Source organism: Liolophura sinensis, chromosome 12 (assembly GCF_032854445.1).
Source record: "Liolophura sinensis isolate JHLJ2023 chromosome 12, CUHK_Ljap_v2, whole genome shotgun sequence".
NCBI classification, from domain to species: domain Eukaryota; kingdom Metazoa; phylum Mollusca; class Polyplacophora; order Chitonida; family Chitonidae; genus Liolophura; species Liolophura sinensis.
This window is the reverse complement of record NC_088306.1, coordinates 20366843-20387951: the sequence shown is the minus strand read 5'-3', so window position 1 is coordinate 20387951 and position 21109 is coordinate 20366843. Positions and strand designations below refer to the sequence as shown.

At 38.4% G+C, this 21109-nt stretch overlaps 1 protein-coding gene across 2 annotated transcripts in view; it reads right to left on the bottom strand.

Moving 5' to 3' along the window:
* LOC135479111 (disks large homolog 1-like) overlaps positions 1 to 21109 on the bottom strand; it is a 137887-nt gene that overhangs the window by 55404 nt on the left and 61374 nt on the right. For both annotated transcript variants that reach the window (XM_064758839.1, XM_064758840.1), the window contains exons 5-8: positions 13678 to 13707; positions 12668 to 12715; positions 10235 to 10359; positions 493 to 595 (exon numbers count right to left, since the gene is read on the bottom strand). In XM_064758839.1, coding sequence (XP_064614909.1) covers positions 493 to 595; positions 10235 to 10359; positions 12668 to 12715; positions 13678 to 13707 — 306 coding nt within the window. The remainder of the gene's footprint in view (positions 1 to 492; positions 596 to 10234; positions 10360 to 12667; positions 12716 to 13677; positions 13708 to 21109) is intronic.

The following is a 21109-nucleotide window of genomic DNA, read 5'->3' as shown; positions in this document are numbered from 1 at the left end:
TTTTTTGGAAAAACACAGTGGAGAAAATCAACCGTAAGACTTTGTACACAGCAGATTAGTAAACTGAGTTCATAGCGTGAAGTTTCAGTTATGTGAACAGAGGGTAAGAAAAGTTGTTGTCCTCGCGGCTGAGTGAAGCTTCCAGCTGTTGGGCAGATACATGTGGTCTTCACACTTTACCAGGTGGATTGGTCAGGAACAGATAAGGGGGCAGTTTAGCTTGATCATCAGACGTATGACACAGCAGGCATATCCTGCATCTTAAGGCATATCCACACACTGGACACCGTCTGACTTCTGAGCTCTTCCCTAAGTACCGTGTCACACGCCCAACCCAGATTTAACTTAAATTTGGTACCAAGCAGGAAACTTTTCTTACGCGTTGTGATACTTTGTGGACAGAAACACAGTTGTTTGTGTAATCTTGAATGAAGGCCAAACTATAAACGCCCAACGGCCATGGCAGCTTAGTGGACTTTATGAGATGCTTACCAGGGCTACCCGTGATCCCGCAGCTTTAAGTGCTAAAACAGCGTCAGAATGGCTGACATTGGACACATCCTGCTCGTTGACCTTGATGATGATGTCGTTCACCCTGAAGGAGACAGAAGACAGATTGATAACAATAATATGACTGAGTGACTGACTCTCTGACTGAAAAAAAATGACACAATACATGTTACCTGGCTGAAAGTGTTCAAGGCTATGTTCTTAACAATACTGGACAATACTGAACTACGCGTCAGGGGAATGGAGTGGCATACCCTTCTGAGCTCGTGATATAAAAATCATAACTGATGCATGGAACACAAGATTATCAGTGTAATAATTCAATGAAGTAAAAAAAAAAAAAAAAAAAAAATAACCCAGAAGAATTCTAGTGAAGTATAAAGAGGCTATATCAGAGATTTTGGGGCAAACGTCAGAATGTGTTAACCCATTCAAATTTTCTGTATTTTAATACTAAGAATAATTTAAATCATTTCCTTTCAGTAAATAACAGTCATTCCTGTGCTACTTATTGTGTTAAAAAGGGGCTAAATATTGAAAATGTTCTACTGCAACCTGCTTACAAAATTTTTTTTTTTTTAAATGGTAACATGTAGAAATGAAGTTGATATTCTGACAAAGATAATTATTTAGGTTATTCTAAAATAACAGAAAGAATTCGATTGGATTCACACTGATTGGTCTTTTGCCATACATCTCCAGTATAGTGTCTTGAAGATATTCAATTAAAGTACATACTCTTCATTCAAATCATCATAACTTCATAGTTCAAGGATATATCGACTGACTGGATCTGCAACTAATTTGACAACAGTCCTGATTTCAGCCAACAAAGATCTTCTTCTAAATGGCCTGGACAATCAGGCTTCCAATTACTGGCTGCCAAACCCCTTCAGGCAGAAGGTCACCGAGGTCACCCCTAAAGGTGTGTAGAGCCAAGTTAAACCTAACACAACAGCATGCAATGAGGGTAACTATGAGAAACTCGGGGTAACTATGAGAAACTCAGGGTAACTATGAGAAACCCAGGGTAACTATGAGAAACTCAGGGTAACTATGAGAAACCTAAGGTTCATATTGCTCCCAAGATAGAACTGTGAAAAGACTATACTATCAGCTCCATAACAAGTGCAAATTTGCATTTAGTATAGGTGTGATATCACCTTACATTCCGCACCCTTGTTAAATGAATGGTCCATGATAAAAAGGAGCACCCCACCAAGTGATCAATATATACATGAAGAGCTGTCTAACAAGTCAATTTCTGGTTGATGGCCAGAACACTTACAACAACCCTGAAGTCATAGGCTACCCTAATAATTCCTCCACCTTTTTTGCATATGAATGAGTAACTTTCAGAGCACTTTATGCACATTTATAATTTGATTTTGGACACAGAAAGATTGGTTGGGCTGGCCAATTTCACAGCTTTACAAAAAGTATAATTGTACCAGTCTACACAGAATAATATGTTCAGAATATGCTTGAGTAAACTCCTTGCAAAAAGGTTGAAGAATTACAGAAATTCTAACCTGAAAACACGTAAATATTAAATTGTAAATATACATACCAACATGTAAGTTTGTTGTACACAACCAACCAAAGTTTAACAAAAATAGTCTACATCAAACATAGACACTGTTACTTTCGAATATCATAACTATACCGTACCTCGCCTTACTTCCAAAACCACAGTCACAATACCTCGCCAAACTCTGAAATGGTGAACTAAAGCCTTCATCACAAAACAGTGAACTAAAGCCGCCATCACAATATCTTGCCCTACGTTGTAACGGTGAACTAAATCCTTCATCACAATACCTCGCCCCCACACTGAAACGGAAAAACTAAAACCTTCATCAAACTACCTAGCCCTACTTTATAATGGCGAAATAAAGCCTTCATCCCAACACCTCACCCAACTTTGAAACACCAAACTAAAACCTTCATCACAATACCTTGCCCTACTTTGTAGTGGTGAACGAAAATTTTCCTCACAATACTTGGCAATACCTTGTAACAGTGAACTGAAGTCTTTGTCACAATACCTTGCTCTACTTTATACTGGCGAAATAAAACCTTCATCAAAATACCTTGCCCTAATTTGTAATGGTGAACTAAAACCTTCATCATAATACCTTGAAACAGTGAACTAAAGTCTTCATCACAGTACCCTGTAAGAGTAAACTAAAGCTTTCTTCAGACTTCCTCGCTCTACTTTGTCATGGTGAACTTAAACCTTCATCGCAATACCTTGCCCTACTTTATAATGGCGAAATAAAACCTTCATCCCAATACCTTGCCCAACTCTGTAACGGCGAAATAAAGCCTTCATCTCAACATCTCGCCCTACTTCGTAATGGTGCACTAAAATCTTCGTCACAATACCTCACCTTAATTTGTAATGATGAACAAAAGCCTTCATCACAATACCTTGTAACGGTGAACTAAACTCTTCATCACAATACCTTGTAAGGGTAAACTAAAGCTTTCTCCACAATACCTTGCTCTACTTTGTAATGGTGAACTAAAACCTTCATCCCAATACCTTGCCCTACCTTGTAACGAACAACATCTTTCATCACAAAATGATGAACTGAAACCTTCATCACAATATTGGGTACTACTTTGTAATGGTGAATTAAAGCCTTCATCACAATGCCTTGCTTACTTTGTAACTGTGAACTAAACCCTTCATCAAAATACCTCGCTCTACTTTACAACAGCGAAATAAAACCTTCATCTCAATACCTCGCCCTACTTTGTAACGATGAACTAATACCTTCATCGCAATACCTCACATTACCTTGTAACTGAACTAAAGCCTTCATCACAACATCTTGCCCTACTTTGAAACTATGAACTATGAATCATCACAATACCTGGTCTTACTTCCTAACATCGACCTAAGAACATCGTAACAATTGCATACTTCGTACAAGCAAACTAAAATGTTTTGGAAATGGATCTTGCGATTATCAACTTGAAACGCCCTTTACGGACTACGAGTGGTATACGAATGTCGGACATGACGCTTATACTTATATAATCATCACAATAGCTTGTCCTGGTTCATAATGGATAGATAAAGACTGAAAGTGGGCCGAATACCTGCACTTCGTTAAGATAGCACACCTGGCGTAGGTGTGCCTGGTGACAGGAAAGCTGTAGTCTCTGTGAATCACACTGCCCTCGTGCTGACTGTCCCAGGCGAAGGACTGTATGCGTGTCCACTTAGTCTTACAGATATATTCCATCATGTCACAGCTACAGACAGGTTAATGTTTGATGCCTCACGATAATATACAGCAAACCACCTGGCTTGAGCTCCAGTCGTGAAGAGTCCGTTCCTTGGAGTACCGTAATGCATTAAACCCACCTAACAGAACACCAATGAACTGCTTTTAATTTAATGAGATACATGTAGTGCAAAAATTTGACGTCCCAAAAAAAAACAAAAAACGAAGAAATGGCCATGCCGTTGATGGGACGTCCTTTCGCGGTGACAGCTTGGTGATGTCAATGTCAGCTGAAGGTCATGTTAATTGTCTCTTAATAGGCCTTCATAGATTTTACAGATTGCAACATCACGATTCAACTGATGACATTATAAACGGTATAAAGACAGCTTTGGTTGAAGTTGCTCTAAACACTCAAGATAAAAATATATGGGAAAGCAGAAATCCTCTGAAAATTGTTCCATGACACGGTTCAGTTTCTGGCATCAGTGACATGTAGACCAGGCAGATGTGCAGTTTTTATCCAAATTCCAAACATGTACTCAGGATCACAGGACTAGACTGCTTCAACATCTCAAAGAAAAGTGCGTATCATTATCTCGAAAAAAACATGTCAGGCGAGAAAGCTCTTTGGTATACAGATGTTGTCATTGAACAGCCATCAAAAGTTCATGTTCAGTGTCATAATTTCAACACATGCTTGTTGTGAGTCGATGCAAATGGCTCTTCAGCAAAATGTTAAGAAATGTTACACTTCCATACAGATTTCCAACTTCTCACAACTGCAGACAAATTCCAAAATTGTTATTTCCAGTCACATCTCAAAGTTGCATCCACAGAAATGTTGGTATGTAAAAAGTAAGCAGAAAAAAAAAAACCAAACAAAAAGCACACCACCCATCCAGTAGACGGTCAATATTTGTTGTCTGTCATTCCCAACTTGCACCTTTCCGGTGGAAACCATCAGGTATTAATATTCGTATGAGCCTTTCAATATCACGGAAAATATGGAAATTGACCTCTGAGCGAGGGTAATTATTTCCCGCTTCCTCATTGGGTGTTTAATCAATTGACGGCAGACTGACAGGCACAGCAGACGAATTCCCGAGTGGGACCTTTCTCTCTTTAATTGAAAAAGTGCTCGAGTTAAATTGAGAAAGCTTGAAGCTTACGAGTCTATTCAATTCTTTCAGCCATGATGAATCCCTGGGGTGTCAAGCCAACACAACGGTGGCTAGGCTTTGGGAACTTACATATTAATGTGTCAGCTGGTTACAAGGAAATGTGTACGCAACATCACTGACTGTTCCACGAGTTTCTAATTTTCTGTTCTGCTCGTGAACTGTATTATCACAATACCTAAAACGGTACAGATCAGACAGGGGAACAAGAACGAAAATAAAGCCATTCCAGTTTTTTTTTCAGGGATTTCTTTATGCTCAAGATGGTCCATTCGGATATGAAGACAGGTCTGATACTTGAAAATTCCTCTGTATTCTTCATCTGAGAATGTAAATTTATTGCCAAATTACCATTTTCTGAATAAGCAGCCAACAAACAGAAAATCTGAATACATGTTTCCTTCATGTCAAGACGCCTTCTTCATTCATTAAGGTTTTTTACCTGAGTTTATGTTTAAGCAAATTTCCACAGCTTGATTAATTGTTGCATGATCTAACCTTGCAAATAAAAATAATAAAAACTAATAAAAAAGAAAATAATAAAATCCCGATTCACTTGTTACTATTTTGTTTCTGCATGTCAGTTTGACAAAAAGTAACTTGCCAACATAGAATGTAGCAACTTAAATTGGTTGATTCTTCTTGTCCTACAAAATTTCACATCCTTGGGAATAGAGGACAGCAATATGACGTAAATCTGCTTAAAGACCCAGAGGTTTGCAGGTAGGTGGGGGTTCGGGGTCGGGGATAAAATGGGACTGTCCTTGATACACATTCATGTCACCTCAAAAGAGTTCACGTTAAACTCCCTTGACGAAACAGCAATAATTACAAATATAATGAAGAGGTGTATAAAATGTCCTAATCTACAGCAGGCCTTTACTACTCTCCACACCGGAACGCCAGTCTAGTCAGGCCTTTACTACTCTCCACTCCTGAACACCAGCCTAGTCAGGCCTTTACTACTCTCCACACCTGAACACCAGTCTAGTCAGGCCTTTACTACTCTCCACTCCTGAACACCATTCTAGTCAGGCCTTTACTACTCTCCACACCTGAACACCAGTCTAGACAAGCCTTTCCTACTCTCCACACCTGAACACCAGTCTAGTCAGGCCTTTACTACTCCCCACACCTAAACACCAGTCTAGTCAGGCCTTTACTACTCTCCACACCTGAACACCAGTCTAGACAAGCCTTTCCTACTCTCCACACCTGAACACCAGTCTAGTCAGGCCTTTGCTACTCCCCACACCTAAACACCAGTCTAGTCAGGCCTTTACTACTCCCCACACCTAAACACCAGTCTAGTCAGGCCTTTACTACTTTCCACACCTGAACACCAGTCTAGTCAGGCCTTTACTACTCTCCACCTGAATAGCAGTCTAGTCTGAAGCATGACAGCCAAACTTGTAGAAATCTGGAGAATCTGATTAAATGTACAGGTGAATTTCATAAAAGTTGGCTTTGAGCCAAAGCGGCTTGGATGGCCTATCAAGAGAAGAGAGAAAACTGGCAGACAAACTATCAATATCCTGTGCAACGGAGTCAATTATTCAAATTTACAAGAAGGATTTGGACATTTGCAACAATATTACATTTCCACCAAGATAAGAATCCATTATGCACTAACACCGTGTATATAAGTACATCGATCAAGCCTTAAATACATCTTCTAAAACTGACAGGAATACTTAATATAAATAAATGAAGGTTTTGGCAGAAACATGGACAAGCTGTTGGGATGAAAAACGAACCAAGCAAATCATCGTCTGTGGCAAACTGGAATTTGACTGAATATTGAATTCCATGCTGAATGAATTATCTTGATCAATTCAAACTTATGTCAGGAAATCATCACCTTTAATATTGCGGAATCTGCCTGCATGCTAGGTTTTATTCTGAGAAAAGATTTTTTTTGTCTTTTTTGATCTTCAAATCTTACATTTATTCTACAAGCTGTTAACAAAACAGCTGTTTTGTCATCAACTGAATCCTGTCAGTTTTTTCATCAGGTCTGTTCATTAAGTGCGATTTGTCATAAATACCTGTCGTCCAGAGATGATTCTAATATCCCTGCGGAACCTTAAACCCAAATACTCCCAAGATCAACTGTTTTAGAATTGCATGTTGGTGCCACTGAAGAAAGAATCCTTAAAATTCCAGAAGGCAAATTTAAATTTCTTTCCACGTACATCACTGATCAAAAATTGTTTTGTAATTTTTTGACCTTGCTCATTTTGCTTTTTTCACTTAGTTTTGACAAAATTGTATGTTATCTTCTTCCCACTAACACCCAAACACCTCAACAGATCATGTTCCAATCACATGTACTGCAGCAAACCAAAACAAAACCACTATTGTACCGCATTTACAATGCACGAACACCAAATCAAGGAAACTGTTTAAGGATCTAATACTATCAAAGATCTAACAATCTGTCTTTCAACACTTTCAAGAACCGTTAACTTTGCATACATACTGGTACATGCATCTTCACGTAATGTGATTTAATGATTACCATCATGCTAGCATATTTATCTGTCCATTCAATGTCACGTCATAAGAAATCTCCAAATGACAAATTAGGCTTACTTTGAAGGTTGTATTCTAAAACAGACAGAATTTCAAGGTCATTCAAGCTTTTTCTTCTTCTCCGATGGTTGTTTAGTGACATACCTGAGAATATTTCGTCTTTGAAAGACACGTTCAAACCCAAGCACTCACTCACTCTTTGAAAGACACGTTAAAACCCAAGCACTCACTCACTCTTTGAAAGACAGCAAGTATATAATGGGTGGGGGGAAACCTATTTATTTATTTGATTTATTTGACTGGTGTTTTACGCCGTACTCAAGAATATTTCACTTACACGACAGTGGCCAGCATTATGGTGGATGGAAACCGGGCACAGCCCAGGGGAAACCCACGACCATCCGCAGGTTGCTGGCAGACCTTCCCACTTACAGCCGGAGAGGAAGCCAGCAAGAGCTGGACTTGAACTCACAGCCACTGCATCGGTGAGAGGCTCCTGGGTCATTAGGCTGCGCTAGCGCGCTAACTGAATGATCTACGGAGGCCTCCGGGGGAAACCTAACTGCTGGGAGTAAACCACCAACCTCGGCAACTTTTACCAATAACCTAATCCACAAATAACACATCATAGTGGTGTAGGGCAAAGAGTCTACATACACTAAATTCCATGTAACATAACAACAGAGAAAGCCATAGACGGTTTTCTGCCAACAGAGAGTTGGAAATCTAACCTTAAAAATTCTGTCTGAAAATGGGGCGAACACAAGTCTCTTGTAATCCAGCAATCAAATTGCAAGCATTTAACCACTCAGCCATAGGCTGCTCCCCTTTCAAGCCTTTGCAAAACTACCAACCAAATTAACCTACTTTCACAGATGACAAGGACAAAAGGAAACCCTGAAGATGGTGGTCAAGCAACTGTGTTTATTAATACTAGAGGGTGGGTGTAAGGTGTTAAAAGAAGGGAGTGGAGGCGTAAACTAAGACCACTGAGAGTTAAAAATTAGGCATCAGTTAATCCAAGTTAATGGCCGATTTACTATCTTCTCCGTACAACTCCAAATGGAGCTCAACGAAACATTGGAGACAATACTTTACACCATGAGGGAAGCCGGCTAGTGATTGGTGTAAATATTTCATGAGTGCACAATTTAAGGCCGACAGAGAGTGAGTGTGTGCTGGTCACATCAGCTAGTCTGGATACGAGATCGAAACATGAGTTATGGTCGCCTCTCTGCTGTGTTTTCCTGCCATTCCTGCATTATTGAGATGGCGTATTTGTCACTCTCCACAGTTCTTAGTCAAGGTTACTTCGAATCCTCACCTTTTCATTTTGGTGACAGGTTTACATAATGGTAGTGTAAGATGCTAAGATTAGATCTATACCTAGGTCGCAAACTACCAATTACTGGCGCTATTTCAATGGATAAACCCTGACAATGGACCTGGTGTGTTATAAATTATCTTGAGATGTGTTTCTATTGTTCCCTATGCACTGTTCAATATTCGCAGACAAAATACATAATTTACACTCTGCTTTCTAGGCACAGATGAGATTTCAATAGTGGAGTTTTAGAGAAAATCAATTTGCAAATGATCCAAAGCCCAGGAACAGATTAACCCATACAAAGGAAAAAACACTTTTACTGTGTCAACATCATAATTGTTTACTGCCACACTTTTATAAACCATTAAAAATGGGGAAAAAAACCCCACAAATAATCATTATAGCTGTAGCACTGTGCCAGATGTTGATGTCATCTTGCACTCTGACCCCAGCTTAAGTGAATGGCAAATGTCCAAAGGTAGGGTTTCAAACATTTATCTGACTAACCATCAGCCATCATAGCCAAATCTATGAGGTCACGCCTTGACGTTATACAGTCACTCTTTATGAAGTGCTTTTTTTTTTAACACCAGGTCCAGAATAAATATGTTCTGCTTTTCTCTGTACTTCTTCAAGGTGAGTACCCTAATTCCCCCACCTTTTCACATATGAAAGAGCAACCTTCAGTGCAATTTATGCACATTTTTCATATGATTTTAGAGACAAAACTACAATGGTTGAATTGGCCAGTTTCAGGGCTTCACAAAAAGGACAATTTTATCAGTCTTCACAGAATAATGCTTTCAGAATATGCTGGAATAAACACCTTGCAAAAATACGAAAAGGTTGAAGAATTACAATAACATTTTCTGATTATGCTGTTTGCTGCGAAGAACTCTGCTTCAAGTAATAACCATTTTTTAATAATCATAAAAACCTTGGCAAGGGAGGTCACTCTCAATAAAGAAAGAGTAAAATATCAATTACAGCGAAACTATGTGAAAAGAGAAATAAGAGATCCCTGGTCTGCACAAACACTGTAAAATACTTTGCTTATGAGAGTCCATCATTCTCCCTATCATTTATCATCATTGGTTTTGGGTTAGAAAGAAAGTGCAAGAAAAATCTGCATGTGTCATTATGACTGTTGGAAAATTATGCCCAATGTTATACACAACAAATCATCCTTGCTAGTATCATTCCAACACTAGACAATTCATGCTAGGCAAACTAAAACCTTTTACACTGAAGACGAACACGCTGACAAATCACACAAACTTTTCTCGAGGCTAAAAAAGAAAAAAAAAAATGGCTAGCTGATGTAGATGACCAGCCAGGTGTTTTGTTACTTTTTATCCTGGCAGTTACCTCATCCTAAGAGACCAACGCAGGTGTGTTTTCAAAAACTACACAGGTAAATTACAAATAATTGCTTGACTCACCTGAGTCTGCCGTCAGCAGCTGCAGCACCTCCTGGCATCACCTTGGTGATGTAGATACTGGGATCTTCAGCGATATGAGGATTGTCATACCCACCAGCAATCGTGAAGCCAAGCCCAATGTTGCCCTACACGGAGAGAAGAGAGGTCAAGTTACTCTCATACATTCGTTACTTACAAGGTTATAATGCATATAAAAGCAAACAGATTTTGCCAATTCAATATTCATAATTTTAATGAAATTTAATCAATGACATGGGTTGTTAGGTAGCCGCAGGTGGCTACTTCAATTCCTCTCTTTATTCTGGGCTGGCAGAGTATCGTAGCCACAGCGTGAACCAGTGGTAAATCGTACCCTCATTCACGCTAGGTCCGATAAGTCCTTTCTAAACAATGGCGGCAGTCCAAAAGTGGTATCAACTTTGGCCCTTACCACTCAGCTCGCCCGCACAAGCATCATCTCACATATATTCCACTTGGTAAGGACACACCTCCACTGTCATCACTAAAGTCATTTGCCTTCGACACAGTTATGGGTCTTGAAAAAGTTACTGTTCCAAGGTGGCGCATGCGCGTTCAACCTGAATAGGCAAACCTAATGGGCACCTTGTACTGACATGGTCTGCCGTGTCGTAAATATGCGGCTGGTGTGCTATTACCGAATGGAGCATATCTAGGATGCTGCGTGTGCTGGCGAGCTGAGAGGTAAGAGCCAAAGTTGACACCACTTTTAGACTGCAGCCAATGTTTAGAAAGGACATGGTGTGAATGAGTGTATGGTTTACCATTGGTTCCCCCTGGGGCTACGATACTTCACCAGCCCAAAATATAGAGAGGAGTTGAAGTAGCCAGTTGTTAGGAATTGTTAGGAATTGAAAAATCTGAGAACATATAGTCATGTTGAAAACTATTTTAATGAACTTTTTTCAATGGAATTTATGCGCAGAATTATTATAATAATGGTTTGTTTGTGTTATTAAAGACGAAGGTTTCATAAAACAGTGCAAATGATTTCTCTACACCCCATAGTTCCCTCAGAATGTTTCAAAATATTGGTCATAGAGACGGCTGGAAAGGTTGAATAATTAGGGTACATTAATGTCGGCTTCTTTCTCCAGCAAAATGGTGTAATCATTCCTTCATTCATTCTCTGGCAAACATAAAACTCTTTTTTTTATCAGAAAATGTAAAACCTTCTGTTGTCGTTAATATGGATACGGAAACCTGAAGCTCTCAGAGACATTACCCTGGTGCTAGATCTGTAGAAGACTAATCTTCTGATATTATCTTCGTATTGATACCCAGGCACTGACGGGGGTAGTTATGTTATTAACATAATTTTAATCAAAGACTTTTTTTTACACGTCACAAAACCCCAGTGGTTTAACAGCAGGGAATAAAGCGGTAAATTTTTACGTGTCATGAACACAACTGCATGTAAGTATGAACAGCTTAGCAATTTTTCAGTCATATGACAACAAGTAGACATTCAGTGAGTAAAATAAGTGCTACCGCCAATGAAGTATCATGCTGAAGATACTAGACATGACACCCCACCCAGTCACAAACTGACACCGAGCCAACCAGTCCTGTTGCCTTACTCTAACCTCTCTGAGTGCTGAGCGACAAGAAAGTCAGCAGCAAGTATCAGTTTTAACATTTTTAGCATGACCTGGCCCAAGAACATAATTGTGAACAGAATTTTCAGTTTCAAGTGTACTTCATTTTCTAATTTATCGATCATTGTACAATTTCAATTCTGATCAATGAAACATGTTCTCTTATTCACCATAGTGACTATTTACTTCTATGATTGGTGTTTTACGCCTTACTCAAAAATATTTCACTTATACGATGGCGATCAGCATAATGGTGGGAGAAAACCTAATAATTCGTTATTTTTTTATTTTTTTTTTTTGATTGGTGTTTTACGCCGTACTCAAGAATATTTCACTTATACGACGGCGGCCAGCATTATGGTGGGTGGAAACCGGGCACAGCCCGGGGGAAACCCACGACCATCCGCAGGTTGCTGGCAGACCTTCCCACTTACGGCCGGAGAGGAAGCCAGCATGAGCTGGACTTGAACTCACAGCAACTGCATTGGTGAGAGGCTCCTGGGTCAAAAATCGTTATTTCACATGTAGTGTGAGTTCATCGAAAATTGTTCTGACGCCAATAACCTTACAGAAATGTGCCAATGTTACCGAAAATGAATATGGTTCTTCCCAATTCCTAACTTTTCAATTTTGATATTAAAAAAATCTGAAAACCTGTTTCCAGAGACAAAGTGCTTACAATGATATGAAAGCGAAGAATGATGCTGACACAATACTCCTAGGCTTTTTATTAACAAAAAATTAACATTAACATTAATAACTGTAGCTGTGCATTTCAACACACCTACACCAGATAAATAATGACAAAACAACTTACCCGTTCAAGGACGATTTCTTCATATTCCCATTCGGATATGTTATCTACCTGTTGTCATGAAAGGAAAAAAAAAAACTTAAAAGACAACTTATAGAGGATTTTCTCTTTTCAACACATAGCAAAGTTACAATTGGCAGACAAATAAAACAAATGTATTGGAGAAGAGAGATATTTTATAGGCAAAATAACAAGATTTATAGATCAATATTGAACATCCCAAGCTTGTTGAGACAAACTGCCACAGATATATAGTACTTTACACATAAATATGGACAAAAGCCCATTGAGCAACAGCAAGCTACGAAAGCACAATATGACATCCAGATACAAAACCGAACGACACACTAACAGACACATGGCATCCAAAAATAACCTCATGCCCATTATTTCTCTCAAAGTGGATGACAGATTCATTCATATAAAAACCTGAAATCTCAATTCTAATTCTGACACAGAAATGTGATGGACACAACCTAAGGGACTCTCTTTTTTTTTTTTTTTTTTTTTTTTTACACATTTTTGCTACACGTCATCCATCTGGCAGATTTCTCTCTACATCTAAAGACACTAGTACGGAAGTTGAAGACGCGCAATGTACTCCCCAACATCTGGGGCAAAAGACATAGAACAAATTTTGACTTTACGGCCTTACTTAAGTGTCAAACTTATATACTTATTAATTAATTAATTACCATACATAACTTATTATTATACCCATGACAAAATAGTATATTTTGCATCATTCAGAGACTTACACTGATCTTGGAAAAGTGGTTTGAGGTTTGTATGTAAGGTGGGATGCACCAACGGCGGCCAGCATTATGGTGGGAGGAAACCGGATAGAGCCCGGGGGTGACCCACAACCATCCGCAGTTTGCTGACATTATAAGTTTTAAGCAACAAGAGTAATACTGAATGATATTTGCTTCTAAAAATTCACTTTTTGGTGCAAGAGTTCAGGTGATCTTCCATAGATAACAGAAATAATTAACACGACAATGTGTACTTACATAATCTGTCTCCGTCTCAGCAGCTTGAGGCTAAAAGATGAGAAAAAAGAAAAAGGTCGTGTCACAACACAGTTCTAGACACAACCTAGCAACATTGCTCTATATACAGGGACATATTTAATTATTTGATAAGAACTCACCATTTTCACTAACAATACGATGGTCAGTCTAAAGAAATCAGGAGTCCGCTTAGTATAAAACCAACGACTTTTGGTAAGTTACTCGCCACATCGGTGGAAGGCAATACCAAGCTTGCAAATAAGCAGCCTAACAAGGATATTGTTTGGTATCAACACATATCTTGTCAGGTACAAACTAAGTGGTGCTTGACAAACTTAACATGTAAGTCACGTAGTGAATTATCAAAACACTACTGAAATTGACTGGGCTTTGAAAATTTGTCCGCCCTGCCTTAAGAAGTTATTTACAGGCCTGCAATACTTATGAATATAAACCTGTATGAGCCAGTCAGGGGAGGCCAATGATGGCTTGCAGTCACCAAGTTCTAATAACAATAAGAGTGATGTATCGTACACCTTACTACTGAGGCATGTGCCACTCTTAATATCAGAATAATTTGTTTCAAACATTTACAGAACGCTTATGGAATCTGGATGTTGGAGCTGTGCTTAAATTCTCAAAGAGTCAAAAAAAATGGAACTAAACCGAATTTTAACTTCTGACAGAAAAGTTTCACATTTAACAGATTATAGCAAATATACCATAATAAACCCTTAAAATACCCTCAACAAAAGAGAACTTTCTTGTACGAAGATCGGCAGAAGACATAAAAAAGGTGAAAGAATTAAAACACCAAGGCTTCAAGAGAACATTCATTTCCTGACTTGAAATCACTTTTTATTTTCTATTTCCTTGGTCCAAAAGGATTCAGATTTGCAAATACTTCTGCAAGCAATAGTAAGAACTGTTTGACGTCATGCCATTATTCAATTTTGCTTGGCGCAATCTCTGACAATTTAATTTTACCAGGGGTTTCCAATCTCTAGGACATGTACTGAAATCTCACGCAAACGACTCATCACTATTCTCATTTCCCTGCATCCGAAATCTCATATCTGGAGCTCTATGAACTGACAGATTTGAGGAGGGAATTGACAGAATGAGCACGGACTGCTCACAGTTCTTCGTGGCTAAACTTTCCGTCACCATTTGGTACTTTTAATAACTCCTTCAGTTGTCCATCAAACTGGCAGAAGAACGGTACAGAGAAATCTATTCCTGCTCTTTGAACAGAATGTTATGGAATACTTTACTTTCACGCTTCAAATAATCCAATAACCCAGATGGATTACATGCACAATTGGACTATTACTAAAAGCACAAGAAGATGACGTTTCAGCGAGCAATGTGAACTGTTATATCCTAGATACTGCAAGTTGAAGGTAACAAATTACATGCATTCAACTGAGTGATCCATTCATTGATAAATGCCAGAGAAACGTGCACTTGGCAATAAATTGTATGCGAAACAAAAATCTTTAGTACCAAATAAAATGATCAAAATCTTTAAAGCAGTGGTTTCATTTATTTTAACCCAAAAATTCAATTATAATTCTGCTCGCCATTCTTCGAAACGTCCTGCACACTTTGGTACAAAATTCATTTTCATTGGAGCATTTCTTAAATTCCTATTTCTCTCTCTTAAACTCACTAGCTGTCATTTTTACTGAGTCACTCATGGTATGACTGACAGATCTTTCCTTTTATTGTTCACAAACATACATTATCCTGTGTGACTATCCTGTGAATTTATTATAGTTGTTGATAACCAAGTGAAACTGAAGGATCACACTATAAAAGTACATTTACGCTCAACTGGACAGCAACATAACCTCATGATCTCGCATTTCATTGAATCAACTGCGATCTTGCATCCTGAAAATCGCTTTTGTGATGGCACAAGAATCCAAACAAGGTTGTTTTTTTTAAAAAAACAAAACAAAGATTCACAAAGTTTTGTCAAATTGTTCCTAGGCCACTGTCTGTTGAATCAAACCATAGATCAGACATTCTGCCTGCATTGGGGAGTAGCTGTATCTTGTTTTTTCATATTATCCAGACCGATACACCGAGTTGTCACAAAATCAAAGGTCATCAAGATACAACACAAGGACTGATCTACTGCCTGTCCTTATCTACAGACATACACCTATTTTATCAACAAACTGGAAACAGTGTCCGTTATCCAATGAGAACTGAATGCTACATGGTCAGAAGCACAATCAGTCTGCTTTGTCTTATCAAATTATATGTAATGTCTCTGTCCACATAAGGGTTTCCTTACAACAGACAGACAGACAGACAGGCATACACACAACAGTCTAATATCGTGTGAGATCTCAGTGATTATACTGATTAGCAGCATTATCGTTATTAGAGATTACACTTTCTGAATATAGAACAGATTCTAGAACTAAACATTAGATGAAACCACTGTGGGTTCTGAATCAACGACCTCAGAGTCAGGCACTTAATCACCAGAAATACGTGTCAACTGTCTAGACCACCAGACTACCCGATCAACAGGCCTCTGACAAAATTGGAGGTAGCTCACCTGTAGACTATGGCGAACATACTTTACCCCTCTGATGATCAGAAATAACACAGCTCCCTGACTCTAAGGTCTTTGGTTCAAACCTGTTGTGGTTTCAGCCTTTTTTCACCACTAGAACCTGTGCTATATTCAGAAAGTGATAATACTGTTACTTAAATCCAATTTCTAAATGACATCTATGCCAGTGTGATATTTGACTAGTATTGGACTTGCATTTGCTTCCCTGTTACTCCTCTGTCCACACACAGCTTTCCTCAGAGCAGACAAACAGACAGGCAGACAACAGTCTAATATTTTATGACATCTGAATAATTATTGACTAGTATTTGATTTCACCTGTGATTTCTCTGTCCACAGAGAGCTTTCCTACCAGCACAGACAGGAAGACAGACAGACAGACAGACAGACAGGCAATCACACAGCAGTCTGACATTTTGTGAGATCTGAACAAGTATTGACCAGACTATCATCTGAAACTGTTTCATCTGTGATTTTTCTGTCCACGAATATCCTTCTTTACAGCACACAGACAGACAGACAGGAAAACAAACATATTCTTAGATCTGAATTATTATTCACCAGTATATGCTGTGTATGTGTTTGACCTAGCTCCTGATATTTTTGCTTTCCTGATGCTCATGGAGGGCAAATAGCCAAGCACACAGACAAACTAGACACTGAAGAGTCTAGTCGATAATCAACGGATACATGACCAAGGTTGTGAGAGAGTGATCTGCACCTGCTCTGTTTCAAAATGTCGCGTGAGCCATTTGTCTAACTTGTTGCACAAATTCATGGTCCGACAGATAGACAGACAGACAGACAGACAGACAATCCTGGCCTTCAGGTGTCCCACAGGACTACAGATCAAATGAGGGCTGGACCAGTTTGGATTGATGGGCTTGAGTGAAGACTTTGCTAGACCAGCCAGGTATGTGTAGGTTTAATACCATCGTACCAGCCAGACAGGACCAAATTAAATAATCCCTGGCCAAAGTCACGCGTAAGTCGTAAGCGACAGGATTTCTATGCCAGGAATAAACACCAACCTCTGGCTAGGTACACTGGGACACCGTCAAACCCCCAGGAGCTGGCTGAGCCTTGGATGTATAGGACAAAACATCGAGCGGATACTCAATACGCTAAGGCTGGCGATCTCAGCCATAAGCCTGTACTGGATGTTTCATCAACCCTCCTCTGTTGTATAGGAAGGGTAATTAATCAGAGTCAGACTATAGTGATAAGATATGAAATCTGTGGATTATAAAAATATCCAAGTTAATGAAACATGTTATTAATTTTTGCGGATGACAAGCAGAATAAATCCCACCATGACCTATACGACGAAAGATGAACTTTTAGAAATTGTAATCAAAAGAAAAAAAATAAAATTGCGTAATATTCCAATAGTGTACTTGCCACAAAAATCGTCAGAAAGAAAAGATGCGTAAGTCAAATAGAGTAATGACAAGATTAAATAACCATTGATTACCTCCATTCAAGTCCCCTCCACAGACAACTATTTTACATCTACATGACGTCTTTAATTATCACAGAGAATCAATCTGTGAAAGAATATAATACAGACAGGCAACAAATGGCCTGACCTTTAGCATCTTAAACACTCAACACCGGCTATTCGCACGTATTATGTCAGAGATTTTGACCCTGGGGTGGAGAATGAGTCCATCAGGCATGACCTTACCACAGTGAAATATTTCCCTTGATATCTGTTCCCGAGAAATCATCGCGGATTGTGCCACACTCGCGTACGTGATTTACGATGGAACTCACGATGCCTAACATTACTCAAGAAGGCGCACTTACACTTATATTAACATGTCAAGAAAATTCCCCTATCCATCTATAATGTAACATGTATGTCAGTATATAGCCTGCAGGAAACTGGGAAATCACATTTTATAAATTGAAGAAAAGAATAAAATTACAAAAAAGAAAATAAAGGGTAATATAATACTTTTTCTTTAGGGCATTATTGATCTTTAGATGGAAATTAAAAAAAAAAAAAGAAAACAAAAAAAAAAAGGTCAAGACGTAAAGGCAGAATATAACTCGTCAAATACTTCAGATATTTTTACATGTACGATTGTGATTTGCCGATTCAAGAAGCTACTCAAAACATACTCAGTTGCAATTGTTTTGACGGACTAAGTGTGGGTAATTAACAACCCAACTAAAGAATTCTGCTCAGTTAGAGTCTATGCTGTCCAATACATACTGGGTTAGAGTCTAGTCTACCCAATACATACTGAGCTAGAATCTCTTTGCACGGATTCTGTTAAAATACAGAACTGGAAACACGGCTTGCAGGAGACCCAGGAGAAACCCACGACCACCCACAGGTTTCTAGCAGACCTTCCAGAGAGGAAGCCAGTATGAGATGGACTTGAACTCACAGTAACAGCCCTAGTTAGCAGCTCTTGGGACACTGCTGCCATGCTGGCGAGCTGGCCTGGGAGGACTGCAGGAGATTTGGAGAAGTCCGTTTCAGACAGTGTTGGTTGACTGCTACATTCCAAAATAAACTTAATCCTGAAGAATTAGCCTGAAAAACTCAGCCTGACATAAACTGTAGAGTTAGCAGAATTTGAAATTCAGGTCGCATAACATAGGCAAAACTGCATACTGTTCTAACCCAAACTCGATTCTGCCATAAAAAAAACAAAACAAAAAAACAAACCACATGCAAAAAAAAAAAAACACAATTTTTTGATTTTCATGAATTTCTTAGCGTTTTATGTTACCATTATCACTCGACAAAGAAGTAAGTTGAGAAGTAAGAAAGACATTTCTCATGCGGGGTTTGTACCTTACCTAAGTTTACAATTTTCCTTTTTGTATGAAATCAACGGCACTATTTGAAAACAAGCAAAACAATCAAAGCTTTCTGGTCTCAAATCAGTCAAGAAAGAAATAAATTAATGAGGCAGAGATAAAATAACGGGAAAAAATTAAGTGCGGTACTTTTCTAATACCCAAGTTCCCATACTACTTTCATACGAAATTAATGATCATATTTGAAAGATAAAACATGTCTATCTATCATCATCAGAAATCATTTGGTTTAATAGTTTTTCCTTTTGGCTAATGTTTAATACACTGTATTTGTGTTTTTCCCCATTTATTGATTTACATTTTGTTAGTTACAATGCTTGTTACCATAGCAATGAGCAACAGAGATTTTACTGAAAGATGTATGTCCTTATTTCGATGCATTTTCCAGCTTAAGCTAGAATTATGGATCCAGATTCAAAGATATACAACATTATTCATTCCATAAACAACAATGAAATCCATGAAATCAATATCCAAACCCCTGAGATATGGAAAAGTGGTTACATGCATACAACAAACTGTCATTATACTAAGACAAAAAAAAAAGGCTGATAGCGTTTTCCCAAAAGCCTATTTGCATAAAAGTTTTGTTCATAAACGAACATGTACTTGTACTATGGCGATAAATGGAATTTTGATTTTCCTGTTGAATTAATCGTTGACTCATTCCTAAGCGCTGCAATTTATTGATCAGTACAGATGGAAATGAAAAACAAGAAGAGACATTTAACTTATCCTGGAAACCACAGAACGATAATCCAGAATATACACAAAAATGTAATTTTTAAAGGAGAAGAAAACATAAAAATAAGACAAATTTCATATGAAAGGGTATGAATAGCTATTTGTTAATATGACCTTTAATATTTTTTCTTCACAGACAAAAGGACATTTGACAATAGATTTTTTTGCAAGTGATGTTCATGATGCATATCTAATAAATTTATTTGTTAACATGATTTTTATATTTTTTTCTTTTGTTTTTTTTTGCAGATGCTCACAAACAATTACCTCCAAAACACTTGCTGAAAGCTCCAAATGACATACTATCTTCCACTAACGATGTCTGACATTCCTTGTAGATGTTATATATTTACATAATATTTTTTTCTTTTATTATTTGCATATAAAAGAAGCTGTTAACCCCCAAACCATTACGCTTTGCCTCCACAATGTGCCAAGAAAGCAGAAAGTGGGGCATACTCTGATCAATGTACAAGGCTAGAAGAGACAATAATGACACTGATCCATTTCCTGGATTGATGAAAAGCCTTGCACAGACAGATACACATCTAATACATTCACAATGAGAGATTGCCTTATGCATATTCATGAGTCTAGGATATAGATAGAGGTCAAAGGTCAACAGCTGACCTTTCCATCCCCAAAGCATCCTAAACTAGAAGTAGCCATAATGTCTACATGCCTAAAATTTTACATGACGGCCTTGTTTCCTTATACAGGGAGACCACCTCGGCGAAGACTTTAACTCCAATATTCTTCATTTGAATCACAAAATCTTGCATCTGATGCATGTCAAGACAGTTTATAGGATGAAATCAATGCTACCTTTCATTTCATAATCGAATATTTCTCTCACTTTACAGCATGCTATAAAAAACAACTTTAAATGAACAATTTCATCAAAACTTTAAGTCTGTGCAAAAAGCTTATTCACAAAACTGACAAAGGCAGAAATGGGGACCTCTGTCGCCGAGGGGGTTAGCATGCCAGCCTTGCCCAATGACCCAGGAGTCTCTCATCAATGTGGTCGATGTGAGTTCAAGTCCAGCTCATCCTGGCTTCCTTTCCGGCCGTACATGGGAGGGTCTCTCAGCAACCTGCAGATGGTCATAGGTTTTCCCAAGGCTCTGCCTGGTTTCCTCTCACCATAATGCTGGCTGCCGTCGTATAAGTGAAATATTCTTGAGTACCGTGTAAACATCAATCAAATAAATAAACAAATCATGATGCAGGAATGAATCTTAAACTTGCTTTAGA